The sequence below is a fragment of the Drosophila santomea genome, chromosome X (assembly GCF_016746245.2).
Source record: "Drosophila santomea strain STO CAGO 1482 chromosome X, Prin_Dsan_1.1, whole genome shotgun sequence".
NCBI lineage: Eukaryota > Metazoa > Arthropoda > Insecta > Diptera > Drosophilidae > Drosophila > Drosophila santomea.
In genome coordinates, this window is record NC_053021.2 from 19,497,964 (window position 1) to 19,518,680 (window position 20,717).

A 20,717-nucleotide genomic window follows, 5' to 3' on the forward strand; every position below is an offset into this window, starting at 1 on the left:
CCCGCTGAGGGATTACTCAGGTAGTCGTTCGAGACCCGCCTACTTCCAAAGCTATATCTTTGTGAGTTTTGCTCCGATTGACTTCCTATTTACAGACAACAATCTTGAGTTACTATACTTTCATAATATGCAATTAAAAAAAATCACTTTTTTTGAACCCTCAAAACCCTACCCCCCCCTTAACTATGGATATAGCCAGATCGTAATGTATGCCATGTGTAAATTAAGGAGCGCTTTACACCCCTCACATATACGAGAAGAACATATACCCCCCAATAGAGGATTTAGTTTAGCAAACACTTACACTCACACTCACTTAGACGCTTCGATTTCAACCATCTTCGTCCAAAAATTGTGCTACTACTCGTTAAACAAGTTGATAGATATAAAAAAGGATAACAGCAGGAGAATAGAGAGAGAGAGAGAGAGAGAGAGAGGGATAGCCGGGTTAGAAAGAGATTGACAGATAGACCCCCGTTATAAGCCATATGAAATAGAAAGAGACGGACTAGCCTGCAATAACGTATATCTGGGCCCGCATTTTAGAGCCACTCGAACGGCAAGAGACGGCAACAGGAACAGAGATAGAGACAGCTATAGAGACAGCTATAGAGACAGCTATAGAGACAGCTATAGAGACAGGCAGACAGTCGGACATCCAGAGAGAAAGGGAGATTTGCATTTCTTTGTGTGTATATGTATGTGTAAAATACTCGCTATTTGGCCCCACAATCGCAATCCACAAGCAACCGGCAGCAGCAGTCACTAAGAGAACTATTATTAACTACGAGTATGATTCAATTGCATATGTAACTGCACCGGGGCATTTGCTTGATGTTTGTGAATTGATCGACTATTTGGCCTCATTTCCGCTGCTTGGCAAGGGCCACGCCCACGCCCACCAAAAACCGAAAAACGACAAAAAAAACCAAATTATTATACAAAAAAAAAAGTATAAAACACATAAAAACTGCTTCAGCAAACCAAAGAGATGAAGGGAAACCAAAACAAATGCATACAACAACTAATATTTAATGAATTGTTTTTTTTTTTTTGGTGTACATTATTTATATGGAATGTGAAACTGCATTACAAATTTAATGAATATATTAAATATTTATTAAAACGGGCTAATTGCATAGAAATTATATAAGATCGATCATAGCGATGATTATTTGTAAAGCCGAACTAAACCCAAAAAAAAAAACCGAAAACCAAATGGATAAATAAAAGAATATATAATCACATGCGTAACAAAAATATAAAACCAAAAATTGAGCATAATAAACAGAAAATGGGAAAAAATACCTTTGATTTATTTTTGCTTGCATATCGGGAATTGTTGGGAAACTAAATAATGCTGGGACATTACAAACACTCCACTGGTGCGTTTCGTCACTAAGTTGACTACTTAAGCAAGATGTATACTTACTTTGGGCAAGTAATCCAAGACAAGATGATTCCCATTAATAGGCTTATTACCTTTCGGTTACTGTGTTTGGAAATAATGTTTATTGACGAATACTTTTACTTGCATTGTTTCATTTGCTTACTTTGTATCATTTTATACATGCAATTGTTAGAAATTGATTCCCAACTTCTTGTTCAAGTTTATTCTTCCGATTTTTTGGCTATGGCAAAGTGTGTATATCTATATGTATATGCATCTATATATATATATATATATATATGTATATATATATATTCGTGTATATAAGTAATATGTTCACGGTCATTTAATCAGTACACACAACAATATAAATTGGATTTTATATGGCGAACAAGTTTCACATTTAATTTCCATCTTATTCGTACGCTCTTCTTTTTGAGTGTGTTTATGTGCACTTTCCAAAAAAAAATGTCGGCGGCATTTCCGCTGCATTCATTTCCGCCATCAAAATGTATTCCATGCAACTCTGCTTGATTTCAAACATTTGATGACGCTATATATCGCGTTTAATAGTTCCAATTTCTGGAGATAGAGACATTATCTTTTGGTTGTATTTAAGTTCTGAAGAAGCTTGCATTAAAATTGATCTAAGTTCGTTCGATCCGAACCCACTTAAGTCCTATTGGTTATTATATGAACCTTTCTCCAATATTCTGGATCTTCTACATCGTTTTTTATACATTTTTCGCTTAGTTTCTTTTTAAGTTTGCGGGGAAGGTGACTGGAGAAACATTTTAATTTTTGCAGTTAGATGTTTACAACTGTTACTCAGCTCAAGGGCCTGTAATAATTTAGCTAATTTCGTTAATTTTGCTTTGATAATAATCTCGTTTTTAGATTTAGAAGATGTCAACAAAAAAGATGCAAAATGTCGATTCCAAAATATATGTGTATATATGTCTTTAAATTATTGTGAGTATATCTACTACATTTTCATTTTTTTTGTTTTTTGGGCTTGTGGCTTTTTTTGGATAAATTTGAACTATTCAAAATAAATGCGACAAAAATTTAATTTAGTTTACAATTCAAAATTTGTTTTTCACATAGATCTTATAATTGTTTGTGTGTTTTTCGTTTTCAGCAAATGTTGCGCATATGTTTTGGGTTGAATTTCTTATCGAGTGAATTGGGGGATTTGGGGCGTGTAAATATTTGAACTATATTATATATGTATGTAAAAAATCTCATCGTTTGTGTTTTTGTACTTGTTAGAAAATCACGCAGATATGCTGAAATTATCCAACCGAGTCCGAATCCGAATCAATCAATCAATCAATCTAACCGAAATCCCATCTGAACCAAAGTAATGCCCTTACAAAGCCACCCAATATCATTATCCATATCCTTTCTCAGTGTTCCTCCGTCATTCCACTCCCACATTGCAATGATCCTTAAATATTCCTTCCTTATCCATACATCCATATATATCCTGCCTCTGGTGCCCTTTACCTAAGCCTAATCCAATATTTGTTATCGTACATCGAACTTATGTGTCTCCTAATGCTATTATAACTACCGAATTTGTTATGTAGAATATAGATGGAAAGCTTTATGAATAGATAGATACGTAGGGGGTGTTTAGAGGGAAAACTATAGAAACATAAACGAATGTTTGTATAAATTGCACATAATTCGACTTAGCACTAAATAGCTACGACTGACAAACACATGTTAAATGTGTGCCATGTTGGGATTTTCTTAGATAAAACGTGTTATTAGTTATTATTAGATACTCCTCGCCTATCGAGTGTGTGTGTGTGTGTGTGTGTGAGGAGGATATATTCATATATATATATTTATATAATTTACAATTCTTACTAGGGTTCCACATATATACGCACATGTATTTGTATTTGCAATTGGCACATCATTTCTAAAGAGTCAATCAAATCAAAATACTTGATGTTCACTTGCTCATTCGTTTTCTTATTCGTTTACGAGTGTTTTATTTGTTTGTCTATATGTTGTTGTTGTATTGCACAAGACGCAGCCCGAAAAAAAGCTGAAAAAAATGAAATAAATGAAATGCGGTAACCAAAAATCCAACGAAATAAAAGCAACGAAAATTAGTTAACTAAACCATTTACTAAACATTTATTGAAATCAAGTAGTTGTGGTGCACACAAGGCAAAGACAAATGAAACCAACTCAAAAGTTCAAAAGTTAAACTCGCCTAGATCTAATTGCATTTGTAGAATTGGGTAATAATAGTAAGTGTAGGACAAAAAAAGTAATTGCTTGGGCTTAAATTAAAACTATACAGCTAAGTTAGCGTTACTTTCTGCTTCTCAGACACTTCTGTTGCGCAACTTAACTAATCAAATCGGTAATTATACGTTTAATGATAAGTGTAAAATGAATAGAAAACAAAGTCTTACTAACTAATTTAATAGTATAGGTGTAGGTGAACAAAATTCAATTCGTCGCTCGTCTTTACCGGCGCGTTTCGAAACACATTCTTGGTGATAAAGTATATATTAAAAAAAAATAGGTGAAAAACGATTTTCTATTAAGGCAAATTAGGTTAAAGCGCCACATCGCAGTCGCAGGTGCAGATTTTCATTCAGCCCGCCGTCGGTTGTTAAAGTTAAACATAACATAAAGCTGCCAAAGCCAGGTGTGTGTGTGTGTGTGTGTGTGTGGGATCGAGTGTGTGTGTGTTATTAGATTTGATTTGGTGTGTCTAAAATTAAATATAATTCCATTTCAGTTTACCAAAATTTGTCACCGCTTTGGCTTACAAATCATTTAGTATAGTCTGTGTGTATACGTTTTACATTTAGTTCTATATTGAACATTTACATTTGCATTATAAGAATTTCTCCGTATTCATTCGTTTCTATTTCACGCGTTCACGCTGCTTGCTTACGATTCAAATTGTGAATTGCACAACATAGCGTTTGCCTGGGATGCACACAAAAAATTTCACTAAATTTAATTTACAAAACATTAAAGGATTTCGCCTCCAGAAGCTGGTTGATGCACTTCATTTGCTCCCAACAAAATATATTGGCTGCACCGAAGTGGGTGTGTTTTTTTAGGGTCTTAAAATTAATTTAACAGCTTATCGACTTTCCGGGCGCTCCCATTCTCATCTTTTGCCTCATCGTTGGAGGTGGGATAACCAAACGAGCGGGTGTTTGAACAGAAGAATTGGTGTTGTTATGCACTAACTCTAGATTAATTTAAACTTTAGTTGTGGTTCTAGTTTCTTTCGTTTGCCCATCATCTCTGCTTCTACTGGTCCTGCATCATCTTCATCTTTTGTCTGCTCTTCGTTCTTTGTTGCTGCTGCGTAAACTAGTAAATGCTACAAAATAGGATAAGGTCAGCGGGGCTGGTGGTTGCTCTTGCTGATGGTTCTGCTGCCTTTAGGCCGCCGTATCCACCTCCTCCACAATGTGGTTCGGGGACACTTCGCTGGGTGGTGCGGCTGTTGGTGCTGGTGCTGCCGTTGCTGCTGTTGCAGGTGCCGTTGAAGTATTGCCATTAGCATTGGTGTTGCTATTGCTGCTGCTGCTGCTGCTGCTGCCGCTGCCATTGATGCTGTTCGCGGGTGCAGCCTTCCCCGTCTGGACGGGCACAGCGGCTGGTTGCAGGGGCGTAGCCACCAGGGCGCTCACAGCACTGTACTGTGCGGCCGCACCCATTGAAAGAGCGGCTGGTCCGCCAGCAGCGGTTGAGGAGAGGCTATCGGCCGCGGAGGCGGAGGCGGGCGTGGCATAGGGACCACTTTTCAGTTTGCGCGCCTCCCGCTTCTGCTTGTGCTGCTGCATCACCAAGCGCAGCTGGTCCATTTTCGAGCGGGTCTTCATGTTGGCCATCTCCACGGTGCACTTCTGGCACGTGTGCTCCCGCTCCCGCTCGCCCTGTCCGTCATCGCGGCGGTAGCGACATGTGCAACCATTCGATTGACTGGCCATCGAGCTGGGTGCCTCAGCAGCCTGGCAGCAACTGTGCGACGACGACTTGGAGCTGGCGGAAGCCTTGGAGGCCGCGGAGGAGGAGTGGTAGCTCGGGCAGTCGCGGAAAGAGCAGCTACCTCCGCTACCTGAGGCCAAAGACGCCGACTGCTGCTGTTGCTGCTGGGCGCGGCTATTGCACTTGGCGCAGTTATGGTGCTTGGAGGAGTACTGCAAACAGACAAAAAAGGGGATGATGAGCATCACAAAAATATTGTACACTGGATTGCTTACCATTTTGCTGCGTGATCCGTGATGCATCCCGCTGCTGGAGGAAGAAGTCGAGGAAGATCCACTGCTGCCGGATCCCGAACTAAATCCAGAAACCGATCCAGTGGTCGGGGCCTCGAAGCTGATGCGGGCACCACGTCCGTACTGCGGTGTGGCACTCAACAGGTCGTTGAGAATATGAATCACCGTTGAGATGTCGCGTTTGGGTCGTCCAAAGCGATCCTGCAATGCCGGATTGAGAGTGCCCGAGAAGGTGCCAGAGTAGATGCCCTTGCCGTGATTCTTCATTGACTCGATCACGGCTCCCGATCCGCCCTTGCGTGGTGCTTCCTCACCACTGGCTGCTCCGCTCGAGGTGGCACCGCTGCTTGAGCTGCGACCGCTGCTGACCACGCCGGCGCCGGACAGATCGATCTTGTTGGTGAACACCTCCTTGGAGAGTTTGCGCAATGTCTGGGTAAGATTTCGCGATGCCTCAGCGAGAGTTCTAGTATCCGACACACCCAGAAGCGCGTCATCGGGCTCTGCCGTTGCGGTGCTGGTGCTGGCTGGCAGCGCCACCGTTGCCGCTGCTGTTGTGGCTGAGGCTGTTGCTCCTACCGTTCCTGCTGCCATTCCCTGCTCCAGCTTGCGACGCTTTGAGGGCGACGAGGAGGAAGATGACGTAGCCGAGGAAGACGATGATGAGCTTGTGGCAAAGGCGGCTGCGTTAACGGATGACTGGTTGCCGGCGCAGGCGTGATTGAAAAAGTGGCTGCTGCTGTTGCTGCTGCTGCTACTGCTGCTGTTGCTACTGCTGTGACCATTTCCATGTCCGTGACTGTGGCCATGCCCGTGGTAGTGACGATGCTTGGTCCTAGTGATGCGATTGTTGCCCGTCTTGTGCAGCATCGAATTGCCGGAGAAGGTGACTCTTGTGCCCGCAACAGTCGAACGAGCGGCAAATCCGGCATTCGCTCCACTGCAACTCGATTCGGGACACTTGCTTGGTGAGCTGGTTGATCCGGATCTGGCCAGAGGAGCGGGCGCCACCAAAGAGGCCGCCGGCGGTGCCACTGACGGTGTGGGTAGACGCGTGCACAGGCACGAGGTCAGCTTGGCGGCTATCGGATCCTGCTGACAGCCGCCGGTGGTACAGGAGGCTCCACTAGACGAGGACGAGGATGAGCTGGAGGCAGCAGAACTGCAGATGCAGCTGGAACTGGAACTGGAACTTGTGGCAGCCGTCGTGGGCAGGGGAATGTTTTTGATAGTCGTCATCTTGATGGGACTGGACACGAGATTCGACAGCGACTTGATCGGAGACTGCTCCAGCACAGGCTTCGCTGGACTCGATCCACCGGATCCACCATTGGCCACAGGACGAGCATTGGCGCCCGCATCCTTTAGAGCGAAGCTGTTCACGATATTCTGAATGCCGCCCTTAATTAGCAGCTTGGTGAGATCGGGCCCGTTTAGCGTTGACGAGCTCTGGGTCTGGCCACTGCCAGTAGTGGCTGGTGCAGAGCCAGATGCTCCGGAGGCGCTGGGCAAATCGCCGTACATCTTGCGCAGCGAGGACATCCCACCACCGCTGCCCGCAGCCACTGCCGAAGCGTTGTGATGATGATGGTGATGGTGGTGGTGATGATGGTGATGATGCCCATGCCCGTGTCCGTGTCCGTGTCCATGTCCATGTCCGTGGCTGTGACCATGTCCGTGACTAACGCCGTGCCAGTTCGCAGCGTGCAGACTCGGATGCTGGTGGCTGTGCACGTGGCCATGTCCGATTCTTCCACTCGATCGCTGGCCAGACGAGCGGGTTCTCGATGAAGACGAAGACGAAGACGAAGAGGATGACGATGAGTTTGAGGATGTGGATGAGGAAGAGGCTCCTCCCGCCGCCGACGAAGACGAGGATGTGGAGTTGGAGTTGGAGCCGGAACAGCCAGTGCCAGCTGGCATTACAGGCACCGTTGATGTTGTGGTGGCCGCTGTGTTGGTGCTCGAACCGCTGGAACCACTGGAACCACTCGCACCAGTGGCGACTGGAGCCACTGCGGCGGCAGCACCGCCCGCCGGATTAACCGTGCTCAGCTGCAGCTGGATGAGCATCATGTGGTCGCCGAGGCGCATGCTTAAGTTGAGCGGAGTCTTGCCGCTGAGAAAATCATTAACCTGCGCGTCGTTAAGCGATTCCAGCGCTTGCATAACCGTGTTCTCCGGACGTTGAGCCTGCGAAAGAAAAGATAGATCAGTGGCTGAGTAAAGGATTTCTTCGGCATTAAATAGAAAATCGAATCACGCGAAGCTAAACGTATGTATATCAAGCTACTTGTTCAGTGTCTATTAAAGATTTCTAATGTATTTATAATACGTAACTATGTATGTTTAAGTCGCACAGCACACACAATAAAGCCCGCATTCCAATCAGATGAGAGTAAGACCTCGTCATTCCCTTTCCTTTATCGAGGTAGACCAACCAACTATGTAGTATTCACAAACCACCTTTTTTCAGAACGCATTTCTGAGCATTTCTAAGCATTTCTGGCTTTGATTGCTATTCTACGTGATTCAATGCGACGCCTTTGTGCTCCGCTCAAATATTTGCAAAAAGTGCAAATAACCAGACGCCTCAACTTGCGTTACAGAATGACAAAAAAATAAATAAATATAAATAGGTATTGGAAAAAGGGTTTTCCGGGAATAAACTACTAAACTAGTAAACCCTTTGGAACATTAAGAGCAGCAAACAAAAGGCAGTATACATGGTATATATATGTATATACTTATATGTGCATATACTGTAAGACTCGGTTCCAAGTTTGATTTTTGTTTTTAGAGGTCTGGGTCTGGGTTAATTAATCATTTCCATTGCATATGCACGTACAGCTGCGGTCAAGCGACTAGTTCGTGGAAATGTGTTCCATAAGCTATTCAAATGTATACTTTGTACCAATATAACTAGTGTTTGCAATAAATAAATAAAAATAAATGTGCAATTGGGATGAATGTAAAATCTCTTTCTCTATTTTGCTGACCACCGCTGTTCGTGGCCAGCAACTGAGTAAGCACATGTGCGAATGGCTGGGCAGGGGAGGGGGGGATGGTGCAGGGGGTCATGTTTTAATTTTTATTGACTCTGCTGCTCTGCTGCTCTGACACAGTGACCCAATAATATTCAAATGAAGTCAACGACAAAAGCCCCGGCTTCAGTTTCAGTTTCAGTTTGTAGCCGTGTGTTAAATAAACTGAACTCTGGATGGATGGATAAATGGATAGATGGATGGATGGATGGATGGATACCAACAAGATGATCATGATGGCGATGACGATGGCGCTGCCTACTTTCCCTTTGCCATTTGACGCAGCGTGAACCTTATGCAACCTCGCCAATTTTCCCTCCCAAAAAACCAAAAAAAAAAAAACCAAAAAACGAAAAACAAAAAAAACAAAACACCAAGAAAAAATAAATAAAACTCTAGCCTAGCAACCGCGCCGAAAAGTGTCCAAAAGAAATGGAGGCAAACGAATATTTGGAGTCGAGCCTATTTGTTGACGTGGTTTGCTTGTTACTCACGGCTCATGATGTTGCTGCTTTTAAGCTGAATTGAGTTGAGTTGAGTTGAGTTGAGTTAAGTGTACCAAGGTCAACTGACGTCGCACGCAGCTTACGTCACCAGTGGCAGCGAAATCGAAATTTTCAAAAAATTTAACCCAAGAGCAACACCAAAAAGCAGCAGCAACAGCAGCAGCAACAACAAAAAGCGCAACACAAAGGCAGTCAATGCTGTAATTTATTAACTTTGTGCAAATTGACTCTTTTTTTTTTTTGTCTGGTTTTGAATTTTTTTTTTCTTTCGCTGTCGGGGAAAACGTTTTTTGGCCAACCGGTTTTCGGTGGCTTGCAGCCCAAAAGTCAATACATCATAATCGAAGCCCTAAAATTTCGATCGCATACCAAATGCAAAAGGTTTAGGTTTTCTATTTAGAAACCATGCGATTTTTCATTGTATTTCATAACAATTTGATATCGGTTCTTATTATCTATTATTAAGTAAAGTGTGATTAGGAATATAACAATGTAACAATTTTTGTAGAAACTTTCTATTTTATAAATGCATAACTTGCTGCTAACTATAGAACACAAATTCTATTAAAAAAAGGTTTATCAACGTTTTTCCCAGCAACATTTTCATCTTTTTTTTTTACAAGCGGGAGCAATGCGCACTTGAAAAAAGCCAAGTACTTACTATACAAAGAAAACAACAATATTTGTACATTTTTGGGGACAAAGCAATTTTTTGCGTTAGTTTTGCGCTGGCTATCTTTGCATGAGTGTGTGTGTGTTTCAGTGTGTGCGTGTGTTTGTTTGTTTGTGTGTGTGCTTGTTTGCTGACCATGAAATTATTTTTATTGCGTAGCGTTTTCAATGGAAGTTTCGCATGTGAGTGGACCGCTCCCCACCGCCCCCACCACTCCTCCCCCACACCCATCAAACCCCTTTCAAGGGGGCGGGAAAACACTTGACAATGTGTAACAAATTAAATTGGCCAAACTGCGCGGCGCTTGGTGCTTTGATAAGCAGCAAAATCCATGATAGGCGCAGACCTACGCAAGGCTAGTGGTAGTGGTACTAGTTTTTATTGCAGTGTAGTGCCGGGCGGGCAGCAAAGACAAAGAAAGAGACCGGCGCCAGGCGATGACGCCCTATTTGCCTGCATTATCTGGAGGCGACACTCGGCAGTATTCCAAGCACTGGACCTGACCACGTAACCCGTTTTATGACTCTGGCCAATTGCTTGGTTTGGCTTTAAAATTGAGCTATCGAAAGGCAGATACAGATACAATGGCCAATTGTCGCGCTTTTGTTTCAAAGCTTTGCAATATGTGTGTATGCAATATGAGTATGTGTGTATAGACACGATCGGTCTTCAATATTCCACATAGGAATCCCACATAGTTTCTCCTTTGTTTAGCCAAAGGGTTTCCCCCCATTGCTCATTGTTATCAATTAATGTGTACGTACATATTGGAGAAGCGCATTTCTTTCAGTGTACAATAGTTTTAATCAGGGTTTCCACTGTAAACAACTTAAGGGGCGCCAAGTGCAAATATTTCTTCAGTGCGATTAGAGCAGATTGCAATAAAGAAATCCGCTGAACAACAACGACGGCAGGTGATTTCCTTAGCCAATTATTACTCATGCCCAATGGCAATTAAAGCGAAACTAATAATACCCACTTGTAAATGGCAAAAAAAAAAAAAAAGCAGCTCTGGAATTGTTAATCGATTCACAGAAATGATAAATATAAATGAGTATGCACATAAAAATAAATATTATATCTCCGTGCAATATGTGGGGAAAAGGTGAGTCGGTAAATCACTTTTGGAATGTTATCAATGGAATTTTGCACTTTTATTCGCGATCGGAATTCGATCTCAATGAGCAGATTTATTTTTTAAAGATACATGCACACAGAAACATGCACACAGATGCATGCACACAGATACATAGATACTCGTATCAGTCACTTCCGTTTCACTTTTAACAGCGCTGTTAGCCGCTCTGTTATCCGCAAAAGAAGATAAACCGGATTCACGGAAATCACCAAGTGACTAAACTGAAGTTCTTGTATTTCCGTTCACTCCGTTAAGTTATGAACAAGAATGCAATGCCATGCAATGGAATGAAACACTTGTTGACACATCACGATCTGCAAGTGGACGATAACTGGGATCAGGAAAGACGGTGGGTAAGGTGGGTAGGTATCTCAATTCTGGACGGGATGAAGATGTTGCGGATTGAAGATGTCGGAGCAGATGATAAAGATGTTTGGTGGCAGCGCTGGTATTGATGATATCGCACGAAGCGATGACAATTAATGATGATGTTGTGGATATTCAGATACAGAATATTATTGCTTTCATACTTAACAATGAACGTATGGGAGGGAGTATACCTCTGTTAAATGATGTGATTTATTATATTTGTACTTGATCTTCGTTAAAAGAAGATCAGTTCTCAGATCTTGCCGCTCCATAACGAGTTGTGCACCATGACGCCACTCTTCATGGAGATCATCATCTGTATAGGAACACCGATAAATGGCAAAGTCTCGACAATGAGGCATCCAATCCAACATTACCGATAGCACTGCGAATTCCACAGAGTCAAGTGTGTTGCGAGATAAGTTCTCCGAATTCATTGGATAGAATTTGATTGGATTGGATGGGGTTGGATGGGGTTGAGTTGGCTTGGGTTGGTTGGGTGAAGTTCCGCAGACAAAGACGAATAGAACTGGTTAATAACCTGCAGCATGGCTTCTTTGGCATCTGTTGCTCATTCTTGAGCACTTTTCCATTGCCGTTTTCCGCTTCTTTCTCTTCTTTCTCTTCTGGCCATCTCCTGTTCCTTTCTTTTTTGGCATATTGGTTTGTTTTTCTGCTCTTTTTTTTCCAGATTTTTCTGTTTTTTTTTCTTCTGTTTTCTTTTTCTTTTGGTGGCCAAACATACAAAGGACGCATAAATTCGAGTGGTCACACCCAATGCACTGGGCAACCAAGCAACCAACCAGCAGTTCATATTGTTGTCATCATTTTGGCTGGCTGCGTTCTTCTCCTGATATATAACCATATCATTTTTTGGCTTTTTATGGCTTTCGCATCTTTGTGTTACTTTGTCTGCTGCTGCTGCTGCTTCTTCTTTTTCTGCCTCTTCTACGTGTCGTCCCCCATCATTACCATCACCATCATCACCATCATCATCATCGTGACCATCCTTCGATCCACCATCATCCCCCGGCATCCACAACCCGTCGTGTTATCATCGCTCGCCCTTTGTTTGCCGCTCGCTTTTGTCTTTTGTCTTTTTCGTTGTTATGCGACGACGACGACTTGCAATTAAAATCATTTTCATAAATCTATGCAGCCTTCACTACCACCACCCACCCACCTACACACCTACCCACTCACTCACATCCCCTCCTCCTTTTTACCCGCGGCACAGCTGACCATCAATTGCCAAAAAGAAGTCCCGAGTACGAAAGAAAAAAAAAACAAGAGAGAACGCTATAGTCGAGTTCCCCGACTATCTGATACCCGTTACTCAGCTAGTGGAAGGGAGAAGGAGAGTCTTAAACACAGTTTTTTGCGGTTTGTAGGCGTTATAGTGGGCGTGGCAAAAAGTTTTTTGGTAAATCGATAGAAAATTAGAAGACTAATACAAAAATGAAAAAATTTCAAAACATTTTTCAAAAGTGTGGGCGTGGCAGTTTTGGGCGGTTTGTGGGCGTTAGAGTGGGCGTGGCAACATGAATCGACAAACTTGCGCTGCGTCTATGTCCCTGGAGTCTGTATACTTAATCTCAACTTTCTAGCTTTTGTAGTTCCTGAGATCTCGACGTTCATACGGACAGACGGACAGACGGACAGACGGACAGACAGACGGACGGACAGACGGACATGGCCAGATCGACTCGACTATTGATCCTGATCAAGAATATATATACTTTATATGGTCGGAAACGCTTCCTTCTGCCTGTTACATACTTTTCAACGAATCTAGTATACCCTTTTACTCTACGAGTAACGGGTATAAACATTAAAAAAGCAGCAAATGCAATTAATTTGACAGGAAAACGCCAGCGCATCAGTTAAGCGACATAAATAATAAAACGAATCGAGTCGAATCGCAACGAATCGCAACGAAACCACTCGGGATGAGTCGCTCTATGGTGGGTGTTTCTGTGTTTTCTGTTTTTTCTGGGGGATGGGAGGTTGCTGGGGGAATCCCCTCGGATTTCTCCTTCTCTGCCACAGTCGGTCATGGTGCACGGTGGAACTGACAACGCCCACCCACTTGATTGTCACTGCTGCCAGCTCTGCGTTCCATACAGTATACACTATACACCATTCACTACACTATACACCATACACTACACTATACACTATACTATACACTACACTTGGCATGCGACGGAGAGCAAGTGACACATTTTTAATCAACTCGACTGTTTGCTACATTTCATTTCTAGTCATAATGCAAAAAACTATCAAATGTTTTTTTTTTCTATTATTAAAGCATTAAATATAAATAAATAGAGCATAAATAATATAAATAAAATAGAGCAGAGTAATTTATAGTTTTATAGCTTAGTGAAAAATGATAACAGCTTTATATTTATTCATTCATAACCAATACACTGGGGCTCATGCGTTTTTCTCTGTGCATTTTCTGCAGATGACTTTTGTTTGTTGTTGATTTCAACGATTTCTCTTGGCAACGAAATCGAAAATAATGACAAAAGCCACAAAAGGTGGCCCCCCAAAAGGTGGGTGCAGAAAACATACGAAGAATAAAGGAATGACACAAACCTGGGGGGATTATGATTGAGCTGTCGAAAAAACAGTTTGCAAGGTGCAAACCATACCATACCACTGCAATTATCATTAAAGTATTACTAAAAATATACACTTTTACTGCGTATTTTTAGGAACTAGCAGAGCAGAAAAGCTCGTTTGCGAATTCTCAAAACATTTACAAACACCCGCAGTCAACTATGAAAATCGAAAGTGTCGCCGATTCCACGCATCTACTCATCATCTCCATCCGGAGACATATAGACTTCAGATATAGATATATTCTATATGACCGCTTGCTGTCGAGTATATATTGCTATAATAAACTTTACAGAATATTATTACTGCTAATAGCAGCTGAATTTTTGGCTGTCTGCGATGTGTCAAGATAAAATTGGAGCAATATGCAAATGTCGCGGCAGACAAATGGGTATAAATATATATTTTCTCGTACGAGTATATATATATTTAGGCTTGATCCCAGCTAATTGGCACATAACTTTGCATTATTCTTGCTTAGATGGGATTGGGGGTTAAGATTCAAAGATACATATATACTCGGATGACTTTGGTGACCCACAGAAGCAAGATCGGTCACCTTGCTGGCTTACTCATTTGGCCATTCGGCAATTCAGCAATTCGGTGTGTGGTGTCAATAAATCGAGAGATGTCTCCATCAAATCAACCTGTCACTTGTTAACACACATTTAACCCAGCGTGTGTGGGCAGAAGGGTGGGGCATTCAAGGGGGAAGGAGGTGGAGGTACAACAACACCTGTCCAGGTTGACAAGCACTCGCCACCGAATTGCAATGTTTCGCCTTACGTTGCCTCTTGCTTTCGGCTACTCTGGCTACTCTTTGCTGCTAATTAGGAGGCAATGGCATGAGGTGGCAAAAAAAAAATTAAAAAATTAAAAAGTGAAATAAAATACAATACTGAAGCATCGTGAGTCACAGAAAGCGAGAGATATAGATTCTGGACAGCGAAACGCTGAGGGGCATAGAATGCGAACACAATGCTCCTTCAGGCACTCCTTTCACATAATAAAACACAAACTTCCAATGCAGAGAAAAAAATTAATCCGCACTTTAAAATGGAATCAGATTTCTAACGTTCCCAAATGAAAAACTATCTTAACAGGGCACAGCTTAAGATAGTAATTATATTTAGAAATTTGCATAATTAAAGGTGTTTCGGGAAACTTAATACTTGTGTCCAAAGCTTGGCTTTAGTTTTTCTCTCAGTGTGTGGGGTATCACACCTTTCTGGAGTTTTGGCAATCTAATTGCAGTTCCTTCATCCCTTGCAGCGTTATTTATTTCGCAAATTTGCACGACAAACAACCAAGAGCCATTGCCAAAAACAAAAATAAAATTAACAAAACAAGGGGAAAAAAAAAGTTGAAATGCAAAAGAGACGCAAATTGTTAATTGGCTATTTAAACATTTTATTTTACTTCGTACATTGCAATTTCATTTTGTTTTGTAAATAATTTTTAATCAGCATTTTTATTGACTTTTTCACCAAGTGAGACAAAGAAAGACTCGAGTTTTAATTTCGGCTTTCTTGGAAGAATTCTTTTCTAGTTGATTTTAATGTTTCCAAAAGATGTGCATAAAAATATATTGAATTACATAATTTTCTGGCAAGAAAACAGCTTGAGCTTTTAATATAAAAGTGAGTAGCTTTAAATCTTTTAAAAAATGTACAAAACTATAAACCAATTGCCGGATGTTGTAAAAGTCACTTATTTGTGCAAAAAAGTATACATATAGAAGAATGTTCGAATATAAGTATATGTAAATTTAGGTGTTGTGCTTCGCGATCGTCTTTTTGGCATTTTTATGGACTTCTCGAGCACGCCAAAATATTTCTTTGTTCACATCACAAAAAATTGCATGAACTTTTATAAGCGCGTGTGTTTTGAATGCAATGCGAAATGCAATAAATATGTCTAACAAATGTCCGTCAAAGTTATACACGAAGTGCATAAAAAAGGGACTTTTAAATGTTATTCGAAAAATATAGAGAATAACCCATTTTGTAATCGACTTATAAAGGGAAAATATTTGTACTTGGTCTCTATGTAGTTTTTAATCTATATTTTTCAGACCCAAACTCTTGTTAATTTAAGTAACTTTTTCTCGCACCCAAGTGACAAAATTTGAGTCCAGACTTTAACAAGTTTACAAGTTATCTCTGTCGTCATCTTCCTATGCGCAACTTGAACCAATTTCATGTGAAAAGCCATTGAGACAATGGAAAAGATGGGGGGAAAACGGCAATACGACACAAAATGCACAAATGTTATTAAATAAGAAAACATAATGGGCTTCCAGTGCAGACGAGAGACAGAGAAAGAGAGAGGAGAGTTTGAAATGGAGCAGCTACGCTAATATTTATATAAACGTTATGTGGCACTGTTGGCCAGATTAAGGTGAGACAGCTGATTGCCCCAGCTGAGGAATTGGTGTCACCCCCAAGCGGAAAAGCAGATCAAGCAAACAGAAGTTACATCGAAGCTCCAAGTAAAATAATTCAATAAGAATCGAACAATAAAATCATAAAGTTCCCATTTATTTTATACACTCTAAGCAATTTAAAAACCATTTGACAAAAAGCTCTATGCATCGTGTCCAAGTTTCGAGCATTCAATTTAATGGCGTTAGTGAGGAGTTAGTGCTTCTTTTGCCGATTGAGCGCATTGACAATGTTGCAAATGGTGGACAAGCGGCAACCTGTTGCTGCGGCAGCATGTTGCAATGCCCACAGCGGTGTCACGCGCGGGATTTGCAAACAAAGAGATTGGTAATACCGTGTGGAGAGCAGAGTTACCTGAACCAGGTTAAAAAAAAAACAAAAAAAGAAGAAGTAATCCCGGCTCATAACTCAAACGGTAAACAGTAAATCAAACGGAGGCAGAGCCGCAAAAAGAGCATGACATCAAAAGTAAAAATAGAAATAATAGTATAAAAAGACAACAGTAAAAGCAGCGAGACGAGAACTAATATTTCGCCTAAAACTGGATGAGATAACAATCTTCTCTTACCAATCTCTTTATGCAACGAGTACTTCCTTCATTAAACACTTCCCATAGGATACAAAGTCATACGAGTCTTATTAAAGTGTGCTAACCACTATTTATCTACCCCGCGGTGTAGACAGTTCCAATCCCTTTGTTAAGTTAAATACCAACTCAGCGGCGCATACAAATGCAAACTTGACCTTTAGATTGCGCTGGCGTTTCAATTCAAATTGGCTAAAACTTTCTCATTAAAAACACGCACTGTACATTGACCGACAAAACAAAAACAAAAACAAAAAACAAAACCGAAACCGAAAAAAAAACGAAAATAATGAATCCAAAACCTTCAAAACTCAAACACAATGACCAAAAGCAAGGAGAGAGCTAAAAAGCTGAGCAAATTTGGTGAAAGAAACAAAATGATTGTCATGCGGATCGTCAAGCGATCGTCAACTCCAACTTCAATCGACTGCAAAAGGTTTTTGGTTTTGGTTTCGGTGTTCGAGGCATAAATTGAAGGCAAAATAAAGCAAACCGGTGGCGGTATGCTTTTCAATAAGTCCCCATATACACGAGTTGAACATTCAAATGTGTATCCTTAAGGAACATTTCTCTTACATTTGTCTGGAATAAAAGTACAGTGAGACCTCCCTAATGTGCACACAGTAGACTAAACCAGTTAGGCGGAGATCTCAACGAAAAATGAGTGTAGTATGTGTGCGTAATAAAGTAAATATGTAAATAAATTTAAATTCATTAATGTCAAACAACTTTGGCAACGACAAATGACGTTCAGAGGCAAAGCAACAAGAAAACGATGAACAATAATCAACAGAATTCGAATGAGAAACGGAATTAGTCGAATTAGTCACAGTCACTTCGGCCGGGGGGGCGAAATGATTAAAATTCCTCAGGTAAATAATATCTAATCTCTCCATATTCATTATTCATTTTCGAATTGAATAAGAGATCGCGGTTAGAAAAGAGAGTGTATCCGTAAGCGGACTTCATTCGGACTTTCGATTGGGGTCAGGGTTACAGACTTGACTTTTAAATTGACACTTCGATTAACTTGATTCCGATGCCGATTCCAAATCGTGTTTAAAAGCTGTACTTTCTCCATAACTCAGGGAATTTAAAATATATTTCTTAAAATATTTAATTTTAAAACGAAGCGGTTGTACAAATTACACGTTGCCAGCACAGTGGCTTTAAATATTTACAAAATATTAGAGGATTGGTCATAAAATTGCATTAATAGCATAACTACAACATAAAATTCAATCGCCTCGTTATTCGATTTTTCGATTTTCACTTATTGAGTAGTTGCTTTATTGGCTGCGGTCGACTTACCAGTAAACCAGTTTCCACGTTTGGTATCAAAATGATCTTGGACCCGTCCATCAAGTTGTGATCTCTGAGCGTGCCATCCTGCAGTTCCCTGCAAATGAGAAAAGTCCATTAGAAGGGTTCTACCAGTATTATCATTATATCAATAAACAATATTTTGGGGTGTAGGAAGGAAGGATCATCTAAAGAGTCGAAAGCGATAAGCGCACAATCAAAAGATCGACTGTAAAAAGCGAAACAATTCAAAAATAAAAGAGTTGACAAGATAAAAAAGTTAAAGAAGAGAAGCGGAAAAAAGCTGACGATTCAAGCTTATTCAAATAACAAAAGGCGTGCGCCGCGCTTTTTTTCATTATTAATGTTGGTTTTAACTTTTCTCGATTCATCGCCTCACAGTACAGTCAGTACTCATACAAGCACACACTAACAATTGGGATAATATCGGCTTCTTAATGGATAATATAATTAATTTGGCATTTGGTTTGTTTGCGTTTTATCAGCTCAGTTCTCCGTTTTTTTCCCCCAACGAAAGCGTTTCAAAAATAAAATAAAATACATAATATAAAGGTGCAATTTCCAAAATGAAAGGGGTTGGGGTTGGGGTTGGGGTTTTTTTTTTGAAGGCGTTGATTTGCTGCTGTCAGCACTTTTGCATGCGTAATTACGCCTTTTTGCGACATTCGAGTCAATTCTTTCGGCGAATCAGCAAAAGATTTGAGTGTATTATCAAATAAGCAAATAAACCAGTCGATGCGATCTTGGCTAATTCAACACAAATCCAATTTGAAATTTTCACAAATTTTCGCATGTGCGCATAATAGATTTGTAAGATTCATTGCGACAATATTATGATAAGCTATCGATATACATAGTTACCATAATTACTTAGATATCAGTAATTACACACCGTGTATTTTTGAATACCCAAAAAATCAGAATGCTATAGTCGCATTCCTTCTACCCCATTTTTTTTGTACCATCTACACTTTTGCTAAATGCGAATTTAAAGGCGCACAGGTATACAGCTACACAGGTAAGAAATTAAAAGTTCAAGCACTTTACAGGTTTGCTGCCTTTTCTCCGCTGCTTTTGGATCAAAAGGCATTGGGGCCAGTTGATTTCCATTCCATTTTTCGTTCTGTTTTCTGTTCGCTTCTGTTTTATTTCATTTTTGTTTCACTTTTGCACTGTAATGGCTGATTTTTTGTCGCTGTTGTTTGTCTGTCTGTCTGTCTGTCTGCCGATGGAGTGAAACAAAGTCAAAAGTTAAATGCTGTTGACACTTTTCAGTTGCTGAATTTCAATTGTTTTCTTTCCTTTTCTTTCGTTTTATTTTCTTTTTATTTTGTTGTAATTTTTGGGCAGTGCATTTCGCAGGTGTTAAGTGAGACAAATACAGCAGTAGCAGCACCATCGCCTACAACAAAAAGCCAACAGGCAGACAACAAATAAACAATAAACCAACATTCAGCCGCTTATTTGTTTAATTCCGTTTACTTGGATTATAATGCAAATATGAGAAACCGAAATCGAGAGGGTCTCGAGAATTAACTGCAATAAGAATTGTATTTCCATTATTTGCATTCTCGTATGAATGTGCAATGCACACTGAATTTCTAAAGGGCAAAGGCAGCTTTGTAGATTACAGATTGCGTCTTCAAGAATTACACAATTCATTCTTTTTCGTTGAGTAACTACTTTACTTTCTTACCGTTTATGATTTGTACATATAAAATAAACGAAGGATTCATTTGAATGGTCGTTTTCATCGAAGTGATATAGAAGTTTGATCTGTATCTCTGTAATTTCTATTACAATTTTGGTCTTGCCTTCACCGCAAAGTACAGTTGCCACCATAGTTTTTTCGGCCCGAAGCACATTTGTCTGGCATATGGCAACCCTATATATTACACGTGTGCCCACACATTCAGCTATAATCAATGTCGGGCCTAAATATAGATGGCGATGCATTTGTTTTGGCTAGCAACGCAAAGTGGTAAAGCCACAACAGAAACGAATATACCGCCGATCCGAAAACATAAATCGAGCCATGGGCGGTGGGTGGTGGCAGGTACTATGTACATTTGTAAATATGTAAAAATACAAAGTGTACACTTATTGGGTAGGGGAAAAACCTTGCCGACCGCTAGGGGCCACACAAAGGCTGGAGAAGAAGAAAGGGGATCGGTTGTTCAAAATTACTTAATTGTACGCTTCATCTCAGTCAGACGAAGACGAAGAGATACTCGTACTCGTATCTTTCGCCATGAGAGAGTTGGTCAAAACACACAAAGAGATGCCAGCCAGCAGCCAAAACCACGAAACAGCTAACAATGACTATATGACTGTATGTGCTG

The 20,717-nt window shown here is 40.8% G+C and overlaps 1 protein-coding gene across 1 annotated transcript in view; it reads right to left on the minus strand.

Moving 5' to 3' along the window:
* Positions 1–3,516: 3,516 nt before the first annotated feature.
* LOC120457275 (midnolin homolog) overlaps positions 3,517–20,717 on the minus strand; it is a 33,506-nt gene continuing 16,305 nt past the window's right edge. Inside the window, exons 2-4 of the mRNA XM_039644704.2 lie at positions 18,364–18,451; positions 5,647–7,857; positions 3,517–5,583 (exon numbers count right to left, since the gene is read on the minus strand). Coding sequence (XP_039500638.1) covers positions 4,822–5,583; positions 5,647–7,857; positions 18,364–18,451 — 3,061 coding nt within the window. The 3' untranslated portion in view covers positions 3,517–4,821. The remainder of the gene's footprint in view (positions 5,584–5,646; positions 7,858–18,363; positions 18,452–20,717) is intronic.